Source organism: Podarcis erhardii, assembly GCF_964252035.2.
Source record: "Podarcis erhardii genome assembly, chromosome: 13".
Classification (NCBI taxonomy): Eukaryota; Metazoa; Chordata; class Lepidosauria; order Squamata; family Lacertidae; genus Podarcis; species Podarcis erhardii.
Genome location: NC_138502.1, coordinates 30,086,604 through 30,104,562, shown reverse-complemented (window position 1 = coordinate 30,104,562; position 17,959 = coordinate 30,086,604). Strand labels below are relative to the sequence as shown.

Genomic DNA, 17,959 nt, shown 5'->3' with positions numbered 1-17,959 from the left:
GGGAGGTGCTGCCTTGTTGAATCAAACCAGTTTTTTCTGTTGCAAATGGGAGGGTGAGGGTGGCAGCTCCGCCCTTGGCAGAGAAGGCAATGGGGGGATTAGAGAGGCCAGAGGGCTCTCCAGCTGTTCATGGCTGTGACGGCTACAAAGCGAAGACAGGTGGAAGCGAGATTTGTTATATCATAGGGACACATAATTTGGCCTTATGCCGAATTAGACCATTGGTCGCTCTAGCTTAGCATTGTCTACACTGACTGGAAGCAGCTCTCCAGGATTTCAGGCAAAGGATACTACTGATTAGCTTTTCTGATTGCCTCTGCGTCTTGAGTGCTGACTGCATTTGAACCAGCCCTGACACTAGGGTTTACAGGACTCTTCCAATAATTCCTGGCACCCCCTACAAAATGGCGATCTCCTGCTGGTGTGGAAGTGGAGGCCTGTGGGACATTATTGCAATCAAACCAACAATTCATGTTTTGCCAGATGAGTGCATGAAGAAGCTGAGGCTCACAGAGCTTTCCTGTAAAATTTGCTAGAGAGAACTCTGTGAGATCACTTCTTTTGCCTGCCTGGGCAGGAAGTTGTAACAGGACATAATTCCTTCCTGCCAGGGCACCTCTCTTTTTCTTCTTCATGCTTTCAAGCCAACTCCACATATGTGTCTGAGCTCTGGAGCTCAGACACCATTTTGAACTTAGATTTTGTATTTTTGTAACTTAGTAGTTATCAACCTGCCTTCATTTTGCTACAGTAACTGCTGCTTCAAGACCTAGATTATGTAAGTAAATACTACTTGTACTTCTTCACAAAACAATGTGTGTGCAATTGTTATTTTTAAAGTGGAGAAAAGAGGTAATATCAGGGAAAATCCAGTCTGCCTTAAAGCATCCTGGATTAATGTTTCTAGAGAGTTAAATCAACTTTGTCTTAGCTTCCAAATTTAAAGCTTTCAAGGATGGTACTCTGCTGATCTCACTCACAAGAGCAAGGATAATAACAAAATAATATATCCCCTCCTTGTGCCTAAACCCATTCCTACAAAGCCATGAGCATTAAACAGGCTCCAAACCCCTGTTTCTAAGAATACAGTCGTACCTCGGAAGTCGAACAGAATCTGTTCTGGAAGTCCGTTTGACTTCTGAAACGTTCAACTTTCAGCTTCTGATTTGCTGCAGGAAGCTCCTGCAGCAAATCAAAAGCCGCAGAAGCCCCATCAGACGTTCGGCTTCCAAAAGAATGTTCGAAAACCAGAACACTTACTTCCGGTTTCCAATCATTCGGGAGCTGGAACGTTTGACTCCCAAGGCGTTCGGGAGTCAAGCTACGACTGTACTCCATATTTTTAAAGTAGATAGGCATTCAGACAATTCAGACACCCTCCTCCTCCCCATCTCCAAGACCTGCAAGCCAAGCTCAGAAGGCCCCATCCCCCATCTCCCACTACCTGGGTACCTGCATGTTCTCCCGCAGGTCTGTGGCCTCCCGCAGTGGCTGAGTGGCGGTGCGGAACACCTCGTCAATAGCCTTAATGCCTGTGGCCTTGGTGGAGGTGTACTCCCGCAAGCGCCGGCCCTTGCGTCCCGAGAGCCCCCTCCGGTGCGCTTTGCCTCCGCCTCGCCGGTTGGTGATGGCAACATGGACAAACAAGGTGGTGTTGGCGAGGGGCTCACCAGCCAGGGACTGGAGGGGCACGTGGCGGTACCCCACCTGGAGGCACTCGAAAGGGATTGTGTACTGCGCGATGAACTCATCCCCGATGTAGTCATCATCGAGCACCATGAACCTCAGAATCGCCAGCTCTGGGAGATTCACCTGGAACTCCAGGGTCTCCTCAAAGACAGGGTTGTCTCCACTCTGCAGCACCGTCTTGGTGCGTTTCTCGGCACAGTCAGCGGGGATGCCATGCATCTCGGCACAAACATATGGCTCCACCACGTCGCCCTTGGCCCCGGAGCCCTTGGGTTTGGGCAGATTCTGGCCACTGATCACCTTGAGGTGCAGGAGCTGGGCCGAGATGCCCGGCAAGGTGTCCCGGGTGTTTGCGCTGAAGTAGGACACTTCCTCGCGCATGATGGCTGGCCGGAGGACATAGCCGCAGCCCCCGTTCTGGCGGAACCAGCCAGCGTTCAAGTCCATCATGAGGCCTGGCGTCTGGTAGTTCATGGCCACCATCTGGCAGCCGCACTTCCAGAAGTCCTGGGGGTTCATGTTGCTGGCGTCAATGCGCATGGGGCTAGGGTAGACCCGGGAGAGGAAGCGCTTGTTGTACTCCACAAAATCCTCCGGTTCTTCATTGGCGTAGCGCCCGGCCTCCACCTCGCTGAAGGAGCAGGTTTCCCAATAGCACTGGTTCCGCCGAGAGGCCTCGAAGCCCTGGAAGGACACCGCCTGGCACAGGCTCACCAGGTCCGAGAGCTCGCGGCACAAGGCCCGCCGGCAACGCGGCCGCTCTCGGTCCTCCTCACTGAGAGGCAGGCTGAGCTCCAGGGTCTCCTCATCATCTGACACGTCCCCCTCGCTGGCCTGGCAGCTGGGGAGCAGCTTCCGGCTCTTGATGAGGATGCAGTTCTTGAGCTTTTCCGGGGAGGGGAGGTAGGACTCGCTGGGGTTCGGAGGCACCAGGTACAGCTTGTCCCCAAATGTCTTCCTCAGGTGCTCGGCCACCAGGTGCTGCTGGGCAATGCAGCAGCGCACTGAGAGGCACAGGATGAGCGGGAAGTCCGAGGCCTCAAAGGCGTGCTCGGCAACGGCACCCACCACTCTAGAGAAGGCCAAGCGGGTGCCAGCACCAACTACTGGCTCCCCAGACGAGCCGTCACAGACCACAAGCTCCAGGCTGCGGCAGCCGGCCTTGAGCGCCGCCACGTAGCCCCCAATGTCCGAAGTGGAGCCGCCCCAGAAGCAGCTGTCCTCAGCCAGGCAGGCTCCATGTGCGGAGCTAATGAAGTAGTGGGACAATGGCTGGGTCATGTCCTGGCACACCTTGCGGTGCTGGGGGTCGAAGATGTCGCAGTCGGCGGAGAGGAGGTAGCGAGTGAAGCCGTCAATGGCCAAGTAGCCCCTTTCCCGGCCTTCCTTGGAGGGCTCGTACTTCCGGACGATCTCCAGGCACATCTCCTCTGTGACACCCTCCATGCCCTGCTCGGCCTCCAAGAAGCTCATGAGGTCCTTCAGGCCCATGTACTCCTTGTTGCTGGAGAACTGGACCAAGAGGAAGAAGACCTCCGGCCTGGTGCACAGCTCGCAGTAGGCCTCCACAAAGACCTCGCAGCCCACCTCCTCCCCGAGTCGCTCACTGGCCGCTTTCTGGAGCTCCTTGAACTTCAGCTCTATGGTGGACGTCTTCATGCCAGGGTTGAGGGCCCGGATGAGCTGCACGGCACGGGAAACCGGGATCCGGCCTTCCTTCTCCAGATCCGCAATGTCAAAGACAGAGGCGATCCAGGAAGTGCGGGGGTTCGGGTGGCTGGTATCGGGAGCCCCCTCCAGGGTGTGCTTCCCATAGGAGGCCAAGTACCGCAGCCCCATCACCCAGGCGTTCACCACGTCGACAGAGCCGGCCACCAGGTCCAGGGACTCGTAGTTTTCCCCGTAGATGATCGAGAAGGCGCATTCATCCGGGAACTGGTCCGAGAGGCCGTTGGAGCGCAGCACCGGCGTCTTCTTCCCAACTCGCACCTCCTTGACCGACTTGATTTCAATCTTGGCCTTCTCGGAGTCTTTCTTGGAAGGCTCCCAGTGCATGAAGCGCAAGTCCGGGTCCAGCACGAAGAACCGGCTGTACATGCGGGAGTTGGAGCGCACTTTCTTCATCTCGCAGCCCTCCAGCATGAAGGAGATGCAGGCGGCGGTGCTGCTGAGCTTGCGGTTGCTGGGCATGGTGCTGAAGGAGACAGTCTTCTTCTTGTGTTGCAGGGGGCGCTGGCGGGACCCATCCTAGGAGAAGGGAAAAGAGGAATAAGACAAGAGGGGTCAGGGGTGCAGCGGGATTCAGGCCAGGGCTTTTGAGTTAGGGCAGACATACAGGGCCCCCACTCCGCAGAATGAACAGGAGGGTGTCCCACTCACCCACAAACACAGCAGGGCTGGCTTACCAGATACGGAAGTATGTGAAGAAAACCATAAAGTCCACAGCCCAGAAAAACCTTTCCTAACCAGGTGCCCTCCAGCTGTTGCTGCACTCCCATGAGCCTCAGCTAAAATGGCTGTGGCAGCCCAGGCCCGAATCCTGTTTGCCCACGGCAAGGCCACTTGTTGTTTTGTTTTATTTGTATTCATTGCATTTATGGGCAGATGGGGCTTGTGAATCTGGGAAGGCAGCCCATCTAGGAGAAGGAAAACCCTGATCCTAAAGCTCCACTGCCTTGGGGGGAGAAGAAAAGGCTCAGGAGTAAACCCTACACAAATCCAAAGCTGAGTCCCTAAGCCAGTGTTTCCCAACCTTTTTTGGGCAAAGGCACACTTGTTTCATGAAAAAAATCTCGAGGCACACCACCATTAGAAAATGTTTAAAAAATTAACTCTGTGCCTATATTGACTATATATAAAGTAACTCTCTTTAATAGGAATCAAATAAACACAAAGAAAGTATTTTATAATTACTTTATTATGAAATAGTAAGTACCGTATTTTTCGTCCCATAGGACGCTCCGTCCCATAGGACGCACCTACTTTTTTGAGGGGGGAAATAAAGGGGAAAAAAATTTCCTTTATTTCCCCCCCAAAAAACCAGGTCGGGGAACAGTGGGATGGCGGTGCTGCGCCTCCCCGCTGTCCCCCGAGCTTGTGGGGCTGGCCCATGTCTGCCTGGCGCGAGGGGCGCTCTGCTTCAGGGCGCCCCGCGCGTCCGGTGGCAGGCTACAGTCCGCAGCATGGGGAACCCTCTGTTTCAGGGCGCCCCATGCGCCCCCCGGGTGCGCAAGGCTTGCCAACACGAGCGCGGAGCACGGGGCGTCCTTCGAAGGGCGCCCCGTGCTCCGCGCTGCCAGCTGCCGCCCGCAAGCCTTGTGCTCCCGGGGAGAGATCCCCCGGGTGCACAAGGCTGGCCGACACCAGCGCGGAGCACGGGGCGTCCTCTGGAGGGCGCCCCGTGCTCCGCGCTGCAGGCTGCTGCCCGCAAGCCTTGCGCTCCCGGGGGGAGATCCCCCGGGTGCGCAAGGCTGGCCGACACCAGCGCGGAGCACGGGGCGTCCTCCGAAGGGCGCCCCGTGCTCCGCGCTGCCAGCTGACGCCCGCAAGCCTTGCGCTCCCGGGGGGAGATCCCCCGGGTGCGCAAGGCTTGCGGACACCTGCGTGGAGCACGGGGCGTCCTCTGGAGGGCGCCCCGTGCTCCGCGCTGCAGGCTGCTGCCCGCAAGCCTTGCGCTCCCGGGGGGAGATCCCCCGGGTGCGCAAGGCTGGCCGACACCAGCGCGGAGCACGGGGCGTCCTCCGAAGGGCGCCCCGTGCTCCGCGCTGCCAGCTGACGCCCGCAAGCCTTGCGCTCCCGGGGGGGAGATCCCCCGGGTGCGCAAGGCTTGCGGACACCTGCGTGGAGCACGGGGCGTCCTCTGGAGGGCGCCCCGTGCTCCGCGCTGCAGGCTGCTGCCCGCAAGCCTTGCGCTCCCGGGGGGAGATCCCCCGGGTGCGCAAGGCTGGCCGACACCAGCGCGGAGCACGGGGCGTCCTCCGAAGGGCGCCCCGTGCTCCGCGCTGCCAGCTGATGCCCGCAAGCCTTGCGCTCCCGGGGGGGAGATCCCCCGGGTGCGCAAGGCTTGCGGACACCTGCGTGGAGCACGGGGCGTCCTCTGGAGGGCGCCCCGTGCTCCACGCTGCAGGCTGCTGCCCGCAAGCCTTGCGCTCCCGGGGGGAGATCCCCCGGGTGCACAAGGCTGGCCGACACCAGCGCGGAGCACGGGGCGTCCTCTGAAGGGCGCCCCGTGCTCCGCGCTGCCAGCTGACGCCCGCAAGCCTTGCGCTCCCGGGGGGAAGATCCCCCGGGTGCGCAAGGCTTGCGGACACCTGCGTGGAGCACGGGGCGTCCTCTGGAGGGCGCCCCGTGCTCCGCGCTGCAGGCTGCTGCCCGCAAGCCTTGCGCTCCCGGGGGGAGATCCCCCGGGTGCGCAAGGCTTGCGGACACCTGCGTGGAGCACGGGGCGTCCTCTGGAGGGCGCCCCGTGCTCCGCGCTGCAGGCTGCTGCCCGCAAGCCTTGCGCTCCCGGGGGGAGATCCCCCGGGTGCGCAAGGCTTGCGGACACCTGCGTGGAGCACGGGGCGTCCTCTGAAGGGCGCCCCGTGCTCCGCGCTGCCATCTGACGCCCGCAAGCCTTGCGCTCTCGGGGGGAGGTCCCCCGGGTGGCAGGGCTGGCCTACAACAGCGCAGAGCACGGGGCGATGGGATGTGGGAGGGAGCTCACTCCCCGCCCCTCGTGTGCTCGCCGCCGCCGCCCCGCCTCTCGCCGCCCGACTCGCCCGCCTCCCTCCCACGGCACACCAGGCAATGTCTCGCGGCACACTAGTGTGCCGCGGAACACCGGTTGGGAAACACTGCCCTAAGCAATGGTTGGATGGTGCCTTGTTCGCCTCCTGCAGTCAAGCTGGTGCTAAACGTATTGCTCTGCTTTCCTTTGGACCAGTGAGACCGAGGGGGGGGGCGTGTTTTGCCATCTAGGCAGCCCAGGACCTCCATACACACTGCCCAGGCTTGTGTCCTGAGAAAGGATGGGTGGAGGACCTGAAGGAAAACTGTGAAGGGTTTGTAAGATGGGGGACCCTGAAGAAACAAGGGCTGAATGAAAAAAACTTTGGGAAGCATCTACACAACAGGGGACGGCAGGACCCCTGACACATAGGTGAGTGTTGTTGTTGTTGACATTATTATTATTGAACTATTTAGTTCAGCTTCAAGGAACCAAAGACCAACCAGTCGCAGCTGGAAGGTCAAGGACGAACCATTCTCCTAAAATGATCAGGCTTGACCTGAACTCTGAAAACGTAGCTCTCTGCTCCCCATCCTCCAGCCCCGGTGCAGGGGCCAGATAAGACCAAACTGGCTCCAGGAACTCCAAGCCAAACCCCCAATGCTAAAAATAGTTACATCCGACCATTCTGTTGATTCTTTCCTTCCCCTGTTCCCTCACCCCCCCCACCCACAAAGCTTCCTGATGTGGGGTGGGATAAGAAAGAGGGAAGAATAGCAGAGGATGGAAGAGGGAAGAGGCAGGCAAACATACTGGGAATTCACAAATGCAATTAACTGGAGGTACAGTGTGAAAATGTTTAAATCTGTTTCCCATGAAGATGCTTGCTTAAACCATGTTCTGAAGGCCTTGACCAATTACTTGGCTAACACATCGCCCTCTGCGCCCCAGTTGGCTCCCTTGGGTCTACAAAATGGCAAAAACTACAGGAATGTCAGCAGCATCCCGCCAGAAGTTAATTTCTCAACAGGGTTAAAAGCTGCAACCCCAAACACACTTGTTGCATGAGCAGTTCCCATTCAACTTAGTGTGATTTGCTTCCAAACAAATATAGGATTTTGCCCTTATGTTAAAAAAAAAAGAAAGGTAAATGACCCCTGGACGGTTAAGTCCAGTCAAAGGCGACTGGGGTTGCAGCGCTCATCTTGCTTTCAGGCCAAGGGAACCGGCATTTGTCCACAGACAGCATTCCGGGTCATGTGGCCAGCATGACTAAACCGCTTCTGGCGCAATGGGACACTGTGATGGAAACCAGAGCGCACGGAAATGCCATTTACCTTCCCGCTGCAGCGGTACCTATTTATCTACTTGCACTGGTGTGCTTTCAAACTGCTAGGTTGACAGGAGCTGGAGCAGAGCAACGGGAGCTTACTCCGTCGTGGGGATTCAATCCCCCGACCTTCCGATCAGCAAGCCCAAGAGGCTGGGTGGTTTAGACCACAGTGCCACCTGTGTGTTAGTGTTAGTCCAAGACCTAGTAGTGTTTCATTGCTTGGTAAATATACAGTTGGGTTTTATTGGGACAGTATTGCTATTCTGTAAGCTGCACAGAACTAAAAAAAAAAAATCAGACATTTTAAATCTTTAAAAGTCATTTCTCTCTGTGCAAGCTCGGAGCTGTTGATTTTATGTGTTCCAGGATTGTGAACTGAGCCCAGGTGAAGCTTCCAGCCCCTCACAATGAACATCAAAAAGAAACAACAGAAATAGGAATAGCTTACGCTTAGCAATCTTATAAATTCATTCCCAGGGATGAGGTGAAGTATACCATGGTTAGGACCCCAGAAACTTTTTCTTAGCTAAGTCCTGGTACAGTTTCAAGGCAAAAAAACATTTCAGGTTATTCCTGGGCTTGCACTGCAAATAAGGAACCCATTGTGGTGTAATGGTTAGAGTGTTGGGCTAGGACCTGGGAGGCCAGGGTTCAAATCCCCACTCAGCCATGAAGCTCACTGGGTGACCTTGGGCCATTCGCTGCCTCTCAGCCTAACCTACCTCACAGGATTGTTGCGAGGATAAAATGGAGATAAGGAGCAGTGTGATCTAATATACACATTTTTGAAGAAAACATTCTCGTAATATAATGCATTTCTGTATGCTTTTTCCACCAACATATATATGCACTTTTATGCACACTTTACTCCAGAATGTGTGTTGTTGTTTTTTGTGAGAGGGAGGTACACATTACAGTGGTACCTCGCAAGACAAAATTAATTCGTTCTGCGAGTTTTTTCGTCTTGCGAATTTTTCATCTTGCGATGCACGGATTTTGGAAAAGCTTCAAAAATCACCAAAGTCTTCAAAAACCTCAAAAAAGGCTACCACACCGCGTGCTATGAGTTGCTCCTCGAAGTCAAGTCGCAACTGCACCCCCTGAATGCACCCTGGGTATTAACGGTTTTAAGAAAAAGGAAACAAACTTGCAAGACGTTTTCGTCTTGCTAAGCAAGCCCATAGGGAAATTCGACTTGCGAAGCAACTAAAAAAACGAAAAACTATTTCGTCTTGCAAGTTTTTCGTCTTGCGAGGTACCACTGTACTTGCCTGGATAATTGCACTGCGCAGTTCCAAGACTTGTGTATTTCAAATAATAGTTGTGTTTTGGTTTGCATCTTGTTTCGAAGAGTTCTAATGTAAGTGAGATTGTCTTGAAATGCAAGCTGAACATAATTTCTCACCCATGTACTATCATGTGTGTGCAAATCTGCTGCTATGGGCAAAGATTTGTAGCTGGGAACGCTAAGCTAAATACCGGTGTTAGAATGACAAACCAAGCGCCTTATGAAGGCTGCATGCACACCGTACATTCAAAGCACACAACTTCCCAGGGTCCCTGAAACTGCAGAGTACCCTTCATAGAGCTACAATTCCCAGCACCCTTTACAAACTATAGTTCCCAGGGTTCCTCCACCACATTTATTGTTTTGCAGACCTCAAGCAACTTTCTCTCTAAGCCTCAGTTTTCCCCATCTGCAAAATGGGAACAGTTAAGTGTTGCACGTCTTGTAGGACTGTTGCAAAGGCCAAATGCAATAATAAAACTCTACCAATGCAAAGTGCCACACACAAACAGCCTTCAGCTACTAACAGCAGCCCAAAGGACAAATCTTGGCTGCTGACCAGGAAGCCCTGCCAACATCGGCACTCCATCTCCTGGGCACAATGAAAAATGATAAGCTCACTGCCAGGAGACTGCAGGAAGCAGGTTAGGGAAATTCACAAACAGCAGAACTTCCCTTGTGGGGGAGTGTCAACATTTCAAGGGTCCCAGAAGGGATTCCCATGTTATTTTTGAAGATTGCCACCCTCCCTCATTTTGTCAAGCCACTGTGACTGCAGCTAGCTTTTGGCGGCCACCTCTCTGCTGGGCCAGGGAAATGTGCCCTTTCTGGGTCCTGGGCTGGTGGGTGGGTGAAGCTTGCCTGTGCATCTGGAAACAGAAAGGGCATCTGTGCTGGAAAGTCAAGTAACTTGCACCCCAGGGGTTAAATCTCTGCCAGCTCTGCTCCGCTGGCATAAAATCGCTGCTGGATGTAGTCATCTCCTCCTCTTGCCTAGGAATACTACTTGAGGATCCTACCCCAAGCCTCCCTCACACACCCTAAGCTAGTGCCCCCTTCCCCCCAACGCCTAGAATGGGCAGCTGGAAAAACGACAGCCTAATAGTACAATGCAACAATTAAGACTTTTAGACCCAGCTCACTGGGTGACTTTGAACCACTCCCTCTCCCTCTCTGCCTAACCTACCTTTCAGGGCTGTCGTGGGGACAAATGGGTGAGAACCATGTGTACGACCCTTGAGCTCTGTTACGAGTAAAGTCAGGGTTTAAATGCAATGAATTGATGCCACCCTATGTCTTCTGAAAGCACACGGTCAAACTCAAGAAGCTTAATCCAAGTACAGTAGTACCTCGGGTTAAGAACTTAATTCGTTCCAGAGGTCCATTCTTAACCTGAAACTGTTCTTAACCTGAGGTACCACTTTAGCTAATGGGGCCTCCTACTGCCGCCGTGCAATTTCTGTTCTCATCCTGAAGCAAAGTTCTTAACCCGAGATACTATTTCTGGGTTAGCAGAGTCTGTAACCTGAAGCGTCTGTAACCCGAGGTACCACTGTACCAGAAACACCCGAGGAATCTGTATAGTGGTACCTCTGATTATAAACTTAATTCGTTCTGGAGGTCCGTTTTTAACCTGAAACCATTCTTAACCTGAGGTACCAATTTAGCTAATGGGGCCTCCCGCTGCCGCCGTACTGCCGCCGCACAATTCTGTTCTCATCCTGAGGTAAAGTTCTTAACCCGAGGTACTACTTCCGGGTTAGCGGAGTCTGTAACCTGAAGTGCTTGTAACCCGAGGTGTTTGTAACCCGAGATACCACTGTAGTTGTGTCCTTGCCCTGGACAGATACAATTGGGTTTCTTCCAAACCAGAACCATAGCTGACATCCCCTCTCTCCTTTCACCGGCCCTTACGGTTGTGAAGACATGCCTGAAAGGCTGTGTGTAGGCCGAGAACCAGGACAGGAAAGGTAACCTGAGAGGTATCATCCTCACCACCACAGTTGCCAACCTGGAGGCAAAATAAATGTGGAGGAGAATCACAGTCATAATGCACTGTGGGCAGAGCTGTCAGCTCAGCAGCAAGGGGAAATAACTCTGCGGATCAATCAGAGGCAATCTTGACAGTCCTAATAGGAAACATATTGTTGGGTGGTGCTTTGGTGCAGAGAAGCAGTTCCAGGTTATAAGGTCTGACCTTGGAATTTGAGGGCTTTGAGCCCACCCATCACCCACCTCGCATGTAGGGACCTTTTCCTTGCATGCCGCTCCCTTGGCAAGAGCCACAGAAAAGCACCTGAGCAGGAAGGAATGGGGTTCTCGGGACCTGGCTGCCCCTGAGACGTTTCCAGGTCCTGTATACCTGAAGGAGTGTCTCCACCCCCATCATTCAGCCCGGACACTGAGATCCAGCGCCAAGGGCCTTCTGGCGGTTCCCTCATTGCGAGAAGTGAGGTTACAGGGAACCAGACAGAGGGCCTTCTCGGTAGTGGCACCCGCCCTCTGGAACGCCCTCCCTTCAGATGTGAAGGAAATAAGCAGCTATCTTATCTTTGAAAGACATCTGAAGGCAGCCCTGTTTAGGGAAGTTTTTAATATTTAATGCTGTATTGTTTTTAACACTCGATTGGAAGCCGCCCAGAGTGGCTGGGGAGACTCAGCCAGATGGGCGGGGTATAAATAAATTATTATTATTATTATTATTATTATTATTATTATTATTATTCCATGCCCTGCCATGGGAACTCTAGGGAGGCTGACGCCTCTTTTTTCACTTTCCTGGGCCACACGGAGATGCAGGCGGGTCCCAGATCCGAAGAACGTAGGGGAGGATGGTTACCACCCTGATCTGGGCAGAGACAAAAATCGACAGCGAGGGGGTGGAGATGAGTCAGACATCAAAGTTACATAATGTACTGTCTCTACGGTTACCACAGGAAGGAGGGGAAATTGATGGTTCCCAAATTGACACAGATCAGAAGATTGGGATGGAGCGGGAGATGTTTATTCAAAGTCATTATTGGGTTTTGGCAGCTGCAGGAGGGCGTGGGAGAGAAAAGGTGAGATGCGGAGTTTGGGGGCAAACGTGGGTCAAAGTTCCTGGCCTGAAAACAAAAAACCAAGTCCAATAGATTTTAGAAACCAGAACCTGTTCTCAGTGCCAGCGGTTCATTCCTGGAGCATGTGAAGTCCAGAATTCTCTCCTTGCCAAGAGAACATCATCCCTAAGTTGAGTATTGACAGCCAGATCTCACACACCTGAGTCTCCCCTGCCAGTCTCTCAACCTAATTTTATTAACGGCATCCAAGATCTCAGGCAACCCCTTCATTACAAGCTAAGGATAAGGTAGAGTGCATAACTCAATGGCAAAGCACATGCTTTGAATGCAGAAGGCCTTGGGTTCAATGCCTGCTGTCTCCTGGTATGTCTGGGAAAGGCACCTGAGGCGATGTCTGCAACAGTCATAGGATTCTGTGGGGAAAACCATGGCCGTTCAAAATGCAATCCTAGTGCTTTATGTTGCATATGTGGTCTGAATAGCAGGTTGAAGGCAGCTTCTTCCTATAACATGGTCTTATATGAATCTGCCTCGTACTAAATCTAAAGAAATTAGGCATGTTCTGTCAACCTTTCAATGTCAAGTTTACGGAGGACAGATGGATGGATAGCAATGAGCCCATTTGTGTCCTGTCGCTCTAGAGCAGGCATGGCCAAACTTGGCCCTCCAGCTGTTTTGGGACTACAACTAAAATTTGTGGGTTCATATGAGGAGGGGACTTTAACATTTGCATCTACTATAGTGTCAATGCAGATTAGGACCCAGGAAGTAGCTAACAGGACCAGTGGTCAGGGATGATGGGAATTGTAGTCCCAAAACAGCTGGAGGGCCAAGTTTGGCCATGCCTGCTCTACAGGGTAGGACCCGACCTGTGGGCTCAGACTGAAAGAAAAGGGATCCAGACTAAGCATTAGGAAGAACGTCCTGGTGACTTGAGCTTTCCCACAGTGGAAGAGATTGCCTTGGAAGGGAGCTGACCTCCCCTTCACTAAGAAGTTGAAGGTGGATTGCCTGCCAGTGCCACCTGTCAGGAACACTGTACAGTCGTACCTTGGAAGTCAAACGGAATCTGTTCCGGAAGTCCGTTTGACTTCAAAAACATTTGGAAACCAAAGCGCAGCTTCTGATTGGCTGCAGGAAGGTCCTGCAGCCAATCGGAAGCCCCATCGGATGTTCGGCTTCCAAAAACAGTTCGCAAACCGGAACACTCACTCATTTGGGAGCCGAAATGTTCGGCAACTAAGCTGTTTGAGATCCAAGGTACGACTGTAGTAGATTTCTGTGGGGTTTTGTTAGTGGAGGCCCAGTTCTATTCTGACTTCAGTAGCACTGGCTACCCCTCCCAGTTTGAGGTCATCAGCAAATCTGATGAGCATGCCCTCAATCCCTTCATCCACGTTGTTTATAAAGATGTTCAACAATAATGGGCCCAAGAAAGAACCCTGCAGCACCCCACTTCTCACTTTCCCCTGAAAGGATGAGGAACCACTAGTGAGTACTCTTTGGGTTTGGCCGGACCTTAGTGGCCTTCCTTATGTTTCACTTGTGTATGAAAATACAAGACCTCACAGCTTGTGCAGCTTCTTTAGGCGAAACAGAGAGGGCCTTGAGCTGGTTACAAAAGCAATGGATTTTGAAAAAAGAAAGAAGAGGGGGGAAATGCACGTCAGGCAGCTCCGTCTTAATGAGAGAAGGAGCAAGATCTTCCGGGAAATACTCTTATTAATTTGTTTATATGCTGCTTAGTGCCAATAAGTGGTTTACAAAATATTAAAAGCCAATTACACAGACGTTAAAACAAGAATATCCGTAATTAAAATGCACAAGAGAATAATCCAATTAAAATGACACAGCCATTAAAACAGGAGACTCATGGTTACGCAGTATCCACTTAGGGTACATTTAGTAGGAAAAGGAGTTATTATTTATTAAGATACATATTATATTATAATCATAATAATCAATTGGTTGGCTCTTCTTATGCTCATGATTATAATAAATAATATCTCAGTCCAAACTGCCTTTAGAGCAGCCTTTCTCAACCTGTGGGTCCCCAGATGTTGTTGAACTACAACTCCCATCACCCCTAGGTAGCAAGGCCAGAGCTCAGGGATGATGGGAGTTGTAGTCCAACAACATCTGGGGACCCACAGGTTGAGAACCGCTGCTTTAGAGTGTACTGGACCCGACAATTCCTCTTCCAGAAAAGGATGTCAAGCACAGGAAAGTATTGTTCAGAGGCAACCAAGCACATAAAGGTGGTTTTGGACCCCCCACCCAAGTTTCAAAGATGTCAACAACTTGTTGAATTCCAAAGGGTACCAACCCTTTGGAATGCTGACTGCCTATTGCTGGCACTCACGGTGGCTAAACACTTAGCACTTCAACAAGGAAGGGAAGATACTCTTCCCCCCAAGCAAACAATGGACGGAAGGCATGACCCAACCCAGCCACTTGTGAGAAAGTTACCTTCCCCAAGTGGGAAAAGAATAGAATATTTTCGGAGATATGGGGCCCCTGCACAGTCTTGTTTGCTTAAGCAATAGGCAGCAGACAAGTTTGGTCCAATAGTCAAATCCCACTTTGTGCTTCTCTATCCACAATTGTTAGCTGCAAAAAGAATTATTTCCTTAATCGTTGTTTACTGCATTTGCACATGTATGTGTTTGTCTCTTGTGGTTTATCTCTTTTCTTTTTGTACACGAAATATTCAAAATCTAATGAATGAAACCCTGTAAATTAAAAAAGGAAGCTTTTGTACATAAATGACAAGCTGTATTGTGGCGAGGCTGTCCTATCTGAGCCCAACCAAAATGAACGAGAGCTGTTTGTTTGTTCCAATGGGGTTTTTGCATGGGAGAACTTCCCAGAAATTGTGCGTCTCCCCAAAGGTTCTGTAACATTCAGAGAGGAGTAGCCGTGGGGAGTAGCTGAGAGTTTATAACAGAGTGTCCGAACATCGCAGAGTCCAAGGTTATCATGTGGCTCACTGTTCTTCATCTTAAGCAAGGTTATGAAAACACAGAGGCTGAGGACGCTGAGGTTTTAGAAACCAGAGGAGGAAACAGGGAGGGAAACAGCCCCATTGGTGGAGAAAAGAGCTTTTTTCTGTCCCATGCATGGTTCTCAGTCCTCTGCCTCCTTCCCGCTACAACTAATACCCCAGCTCAATGCTTCCCTTCTTCCTTAGCCTAAGCTGTCACAACAGCCTGGGTTCTGCAATAAACAAGCAAACAGTGCCTCATAGATTTGCAGTAAGAAGTGATGTTTGGTTTTGGCTAGGCATGCATTAAGTTATATTTAGAGCTTTGGGTACTCTACACTAAAAAAAGAAAAGAAAAATCTCTGCCTAGGAAATCCCAATTCTGCAGCAAGAAAAGCTAGGTTCTGCAACCTGCATAATTTTGCAAATCAGATCTATTTCCATAATCTCTTATTTTGCACGCTTCGATCCAGATTGCCTGGAGAAGGGCCAGGAGCTATGAATAAACCTAGCCTAGACCCAGAAAATAAAAACTGCAGACCAGTTGCCAACATCTCCTTTCTGGGCACGGTACTTGAGCAAGATTGTCACCGGCCAGCTCCAGGTACTCTTGGATGAAACTGACTTTCTAGATCCATTTCAACTGGGCTTCAGGCCTGGTTTAGGAATGGAAACTGCCTCGGTTGCCCTGGGGGATGACCTTTGCTGAGAGGAGGAGGACAGTGATCATATTGATTCTCTTGTATCTCTTAGAGCCTTTCTGTACTACATGGTATCCTACTGGTTAGGCTGTCTGGGCTGGGGATTGGAGTGACCTCATTGATTCTGCTCCTATTGGATGGCTGATTCCAGAATGTGGTGCTGGCAAGGTCAGCACTCTGCCCCTTTGCAGCTAGGCAGTTGGGTTCCCTATATATTCCCTATTTCATGGGTCACCAAAGCAGTGCCCAGGATCTCCTGGCACCCTGGAAGTCTTCCCCTGGCACTCACAAAGCCACTGAGGCCTCCCTCCCATCGCGTCCTTGGCCGTGAGCAGAGATAGTTACTTTTCCCCTCCCTTGAGAAGTACAGTGGTACCTCGGGTTAAGTACTTAATTTGTTCTGGAGGTCCGTTCTTAACCTGAAACTTTCTTAACCTGAAGCACCACTTTAGCTAATGGGGCCTCCCGCTGCCACCGCGCTGCCACACTGTGATTTCTGTTCTCATCCTGAAGCAAAGTTCTTAACCCAAGGTAATATTTTTGGGTTAGCGGAGTCTGTAACCTGAAGCGTATGTAACCTGAAGTGTATGTAACCCGAGGTACCACTGTATACAGAATAGGAGGAGGAAGTTGGAAGAATAACATTCTTGCCTACTTCTTTCAACTCTATGTCCTTTTTGCGGCTAAGCTTTATTCTGCTCTGTCAGCTCCTTGGGAAAGTGAGATGTGTGCATAAGCACTTTCTTTGGGGATGGGGGACTGATCCAAAGGAGGGGGGGGGGAGAAAAGCGACCAGAAAGGGTGGCGGCACCCACACACAGCATTTACTCAAAAATCAAAATGTGCCCATGGCCTAGGTTGGCGACCTCTGCCCTATGCTGTTTAACATCTGTATGAAACCACGGACAGATGCTATCTGGAGGTATGTGCCATTCTGGAGATGCAGGTGGCCTGAGGCTCTACCTCTCCTTTTCATGAAATCAAAGTGAGGCATTGTGTAATCTGAATCAATGCCTGGGCACTGTAATAAACTGGGTAAACGTGACACTGAATTTAGACAAGAAAAAGGTACTATTATTGGGTAGCTTGTCTACCCCACTGAGCAGAATTCGGCCTCTATTTTTGCAGGGTAGGGGCAGGGGCTTGGGCCCCCAAGGAGATTTAGGGACAACTGTGGGTTTAAGCTGAGCTCTCCCTAGTCCTGGACCAAAACCACTAGCCAACACACATTATACATTTAAAGCAGTACCACACCACTTTAAACAGCCTCACGCCCGCTGGCAGAAGCCCACAAGCTGCTTCAAACAGCACTTTTAAGAAGTGCTTTAATCCCTGCTCATCAGCTGATGACGACACTCAAGGAGAGGGTCAAGCAAGGTCAGGGAGAGGTGTGGCCTAGGAAGAGTCCCAAGGGCCGGCAAGAGAGACTGTGAGGGCCGCATTCAGGTCATGGGCCTACCCCTCGCCTTAGCACAAGTACTTCTGTGTGTGTATTTGCTTGTGTTGCAAAGTGTCACATCAAGTGCTGGTGGAACAACAGCCATATAAAGCACTTCTCCCTCTAGCTTTCTCTCTGTGGGATCAACAGCTATGAATATCTTTGAATGCCCCCCCCCACCAAAAAAGCAGCCCCAGATGGTGTCTCAGGTTGCTTTGAATGGCGCAAATGTTTGCAAGAGGCTTCGCTTCTCTCTCTTTAATGCGGTAAGCAGATGGACACCAGGCTGCGTTAAGGGGGGGCGGGGGGGAGCGCACGAGGGAAGGGACTCAGAAACTGACTAAACCTCTTCCCAGCATGAGATGCACTTCCTCCCTATAAGGCACAGCTGAAGGGCCGGATCTGGACCTCCTCAGGAAGTTTGTACTAGAAGAATAACTTTTCCTGCCTTTGGAATCTGAACAGGTGTTTTGGCTTGGGGACAGGGAGAATAAAATAGGAACGCAAAGCCAGGAAAGAAGGAATGACTCCCTTAATAAAGCAGGCTGTAGCGCCAGTTAGGCAGGACTTAATTTAGGCTCTTCTCATTTCAGAGTGTGAAATGTTCCCCTTGCACAGGCGACTCTCAAGGACTGCCTTGTTGGCCAAAAGTCACATCTGCATTCCTTGGCTCATCAGAGCACCAGACCTCAAGTCAGAACCTCCAAAGGAGGGGAGAGAATGGCTCTGAGCATGTACAAAGTGAATGTCTAGAATTTCT

The 17,959-nt window shown here is 51.6% G+C and overlaps 1 protein-coding gene across 2 annotated transcripts in view; it reads right to left on the bottom strand.

The window, feature by feature from the left end:
• Positions 1 to 17,959, bottom strand: part of LOC309327958 (inactive phospholipase C-like protein 2) — a 37,532-nt gene that overhangs the window by 8,789 nt on the left and 10,784 nt on the right. The window contains exon 2 of one of the 2 annotated variants that reach the window (XM_081837651.1): positions 1,445 to 3,936. In XM_081837651.1, the coding sequence (XP_081693777.1) occupies positions 1,445 to 3,936 (2,492 nt within the window). The remainder of the gene's footprint in view (positions 1 to 1,444; positions 3,937 to 17,959) is intronic. The other variant, XM_081837650.1, reaches the window with a different exon arrangement.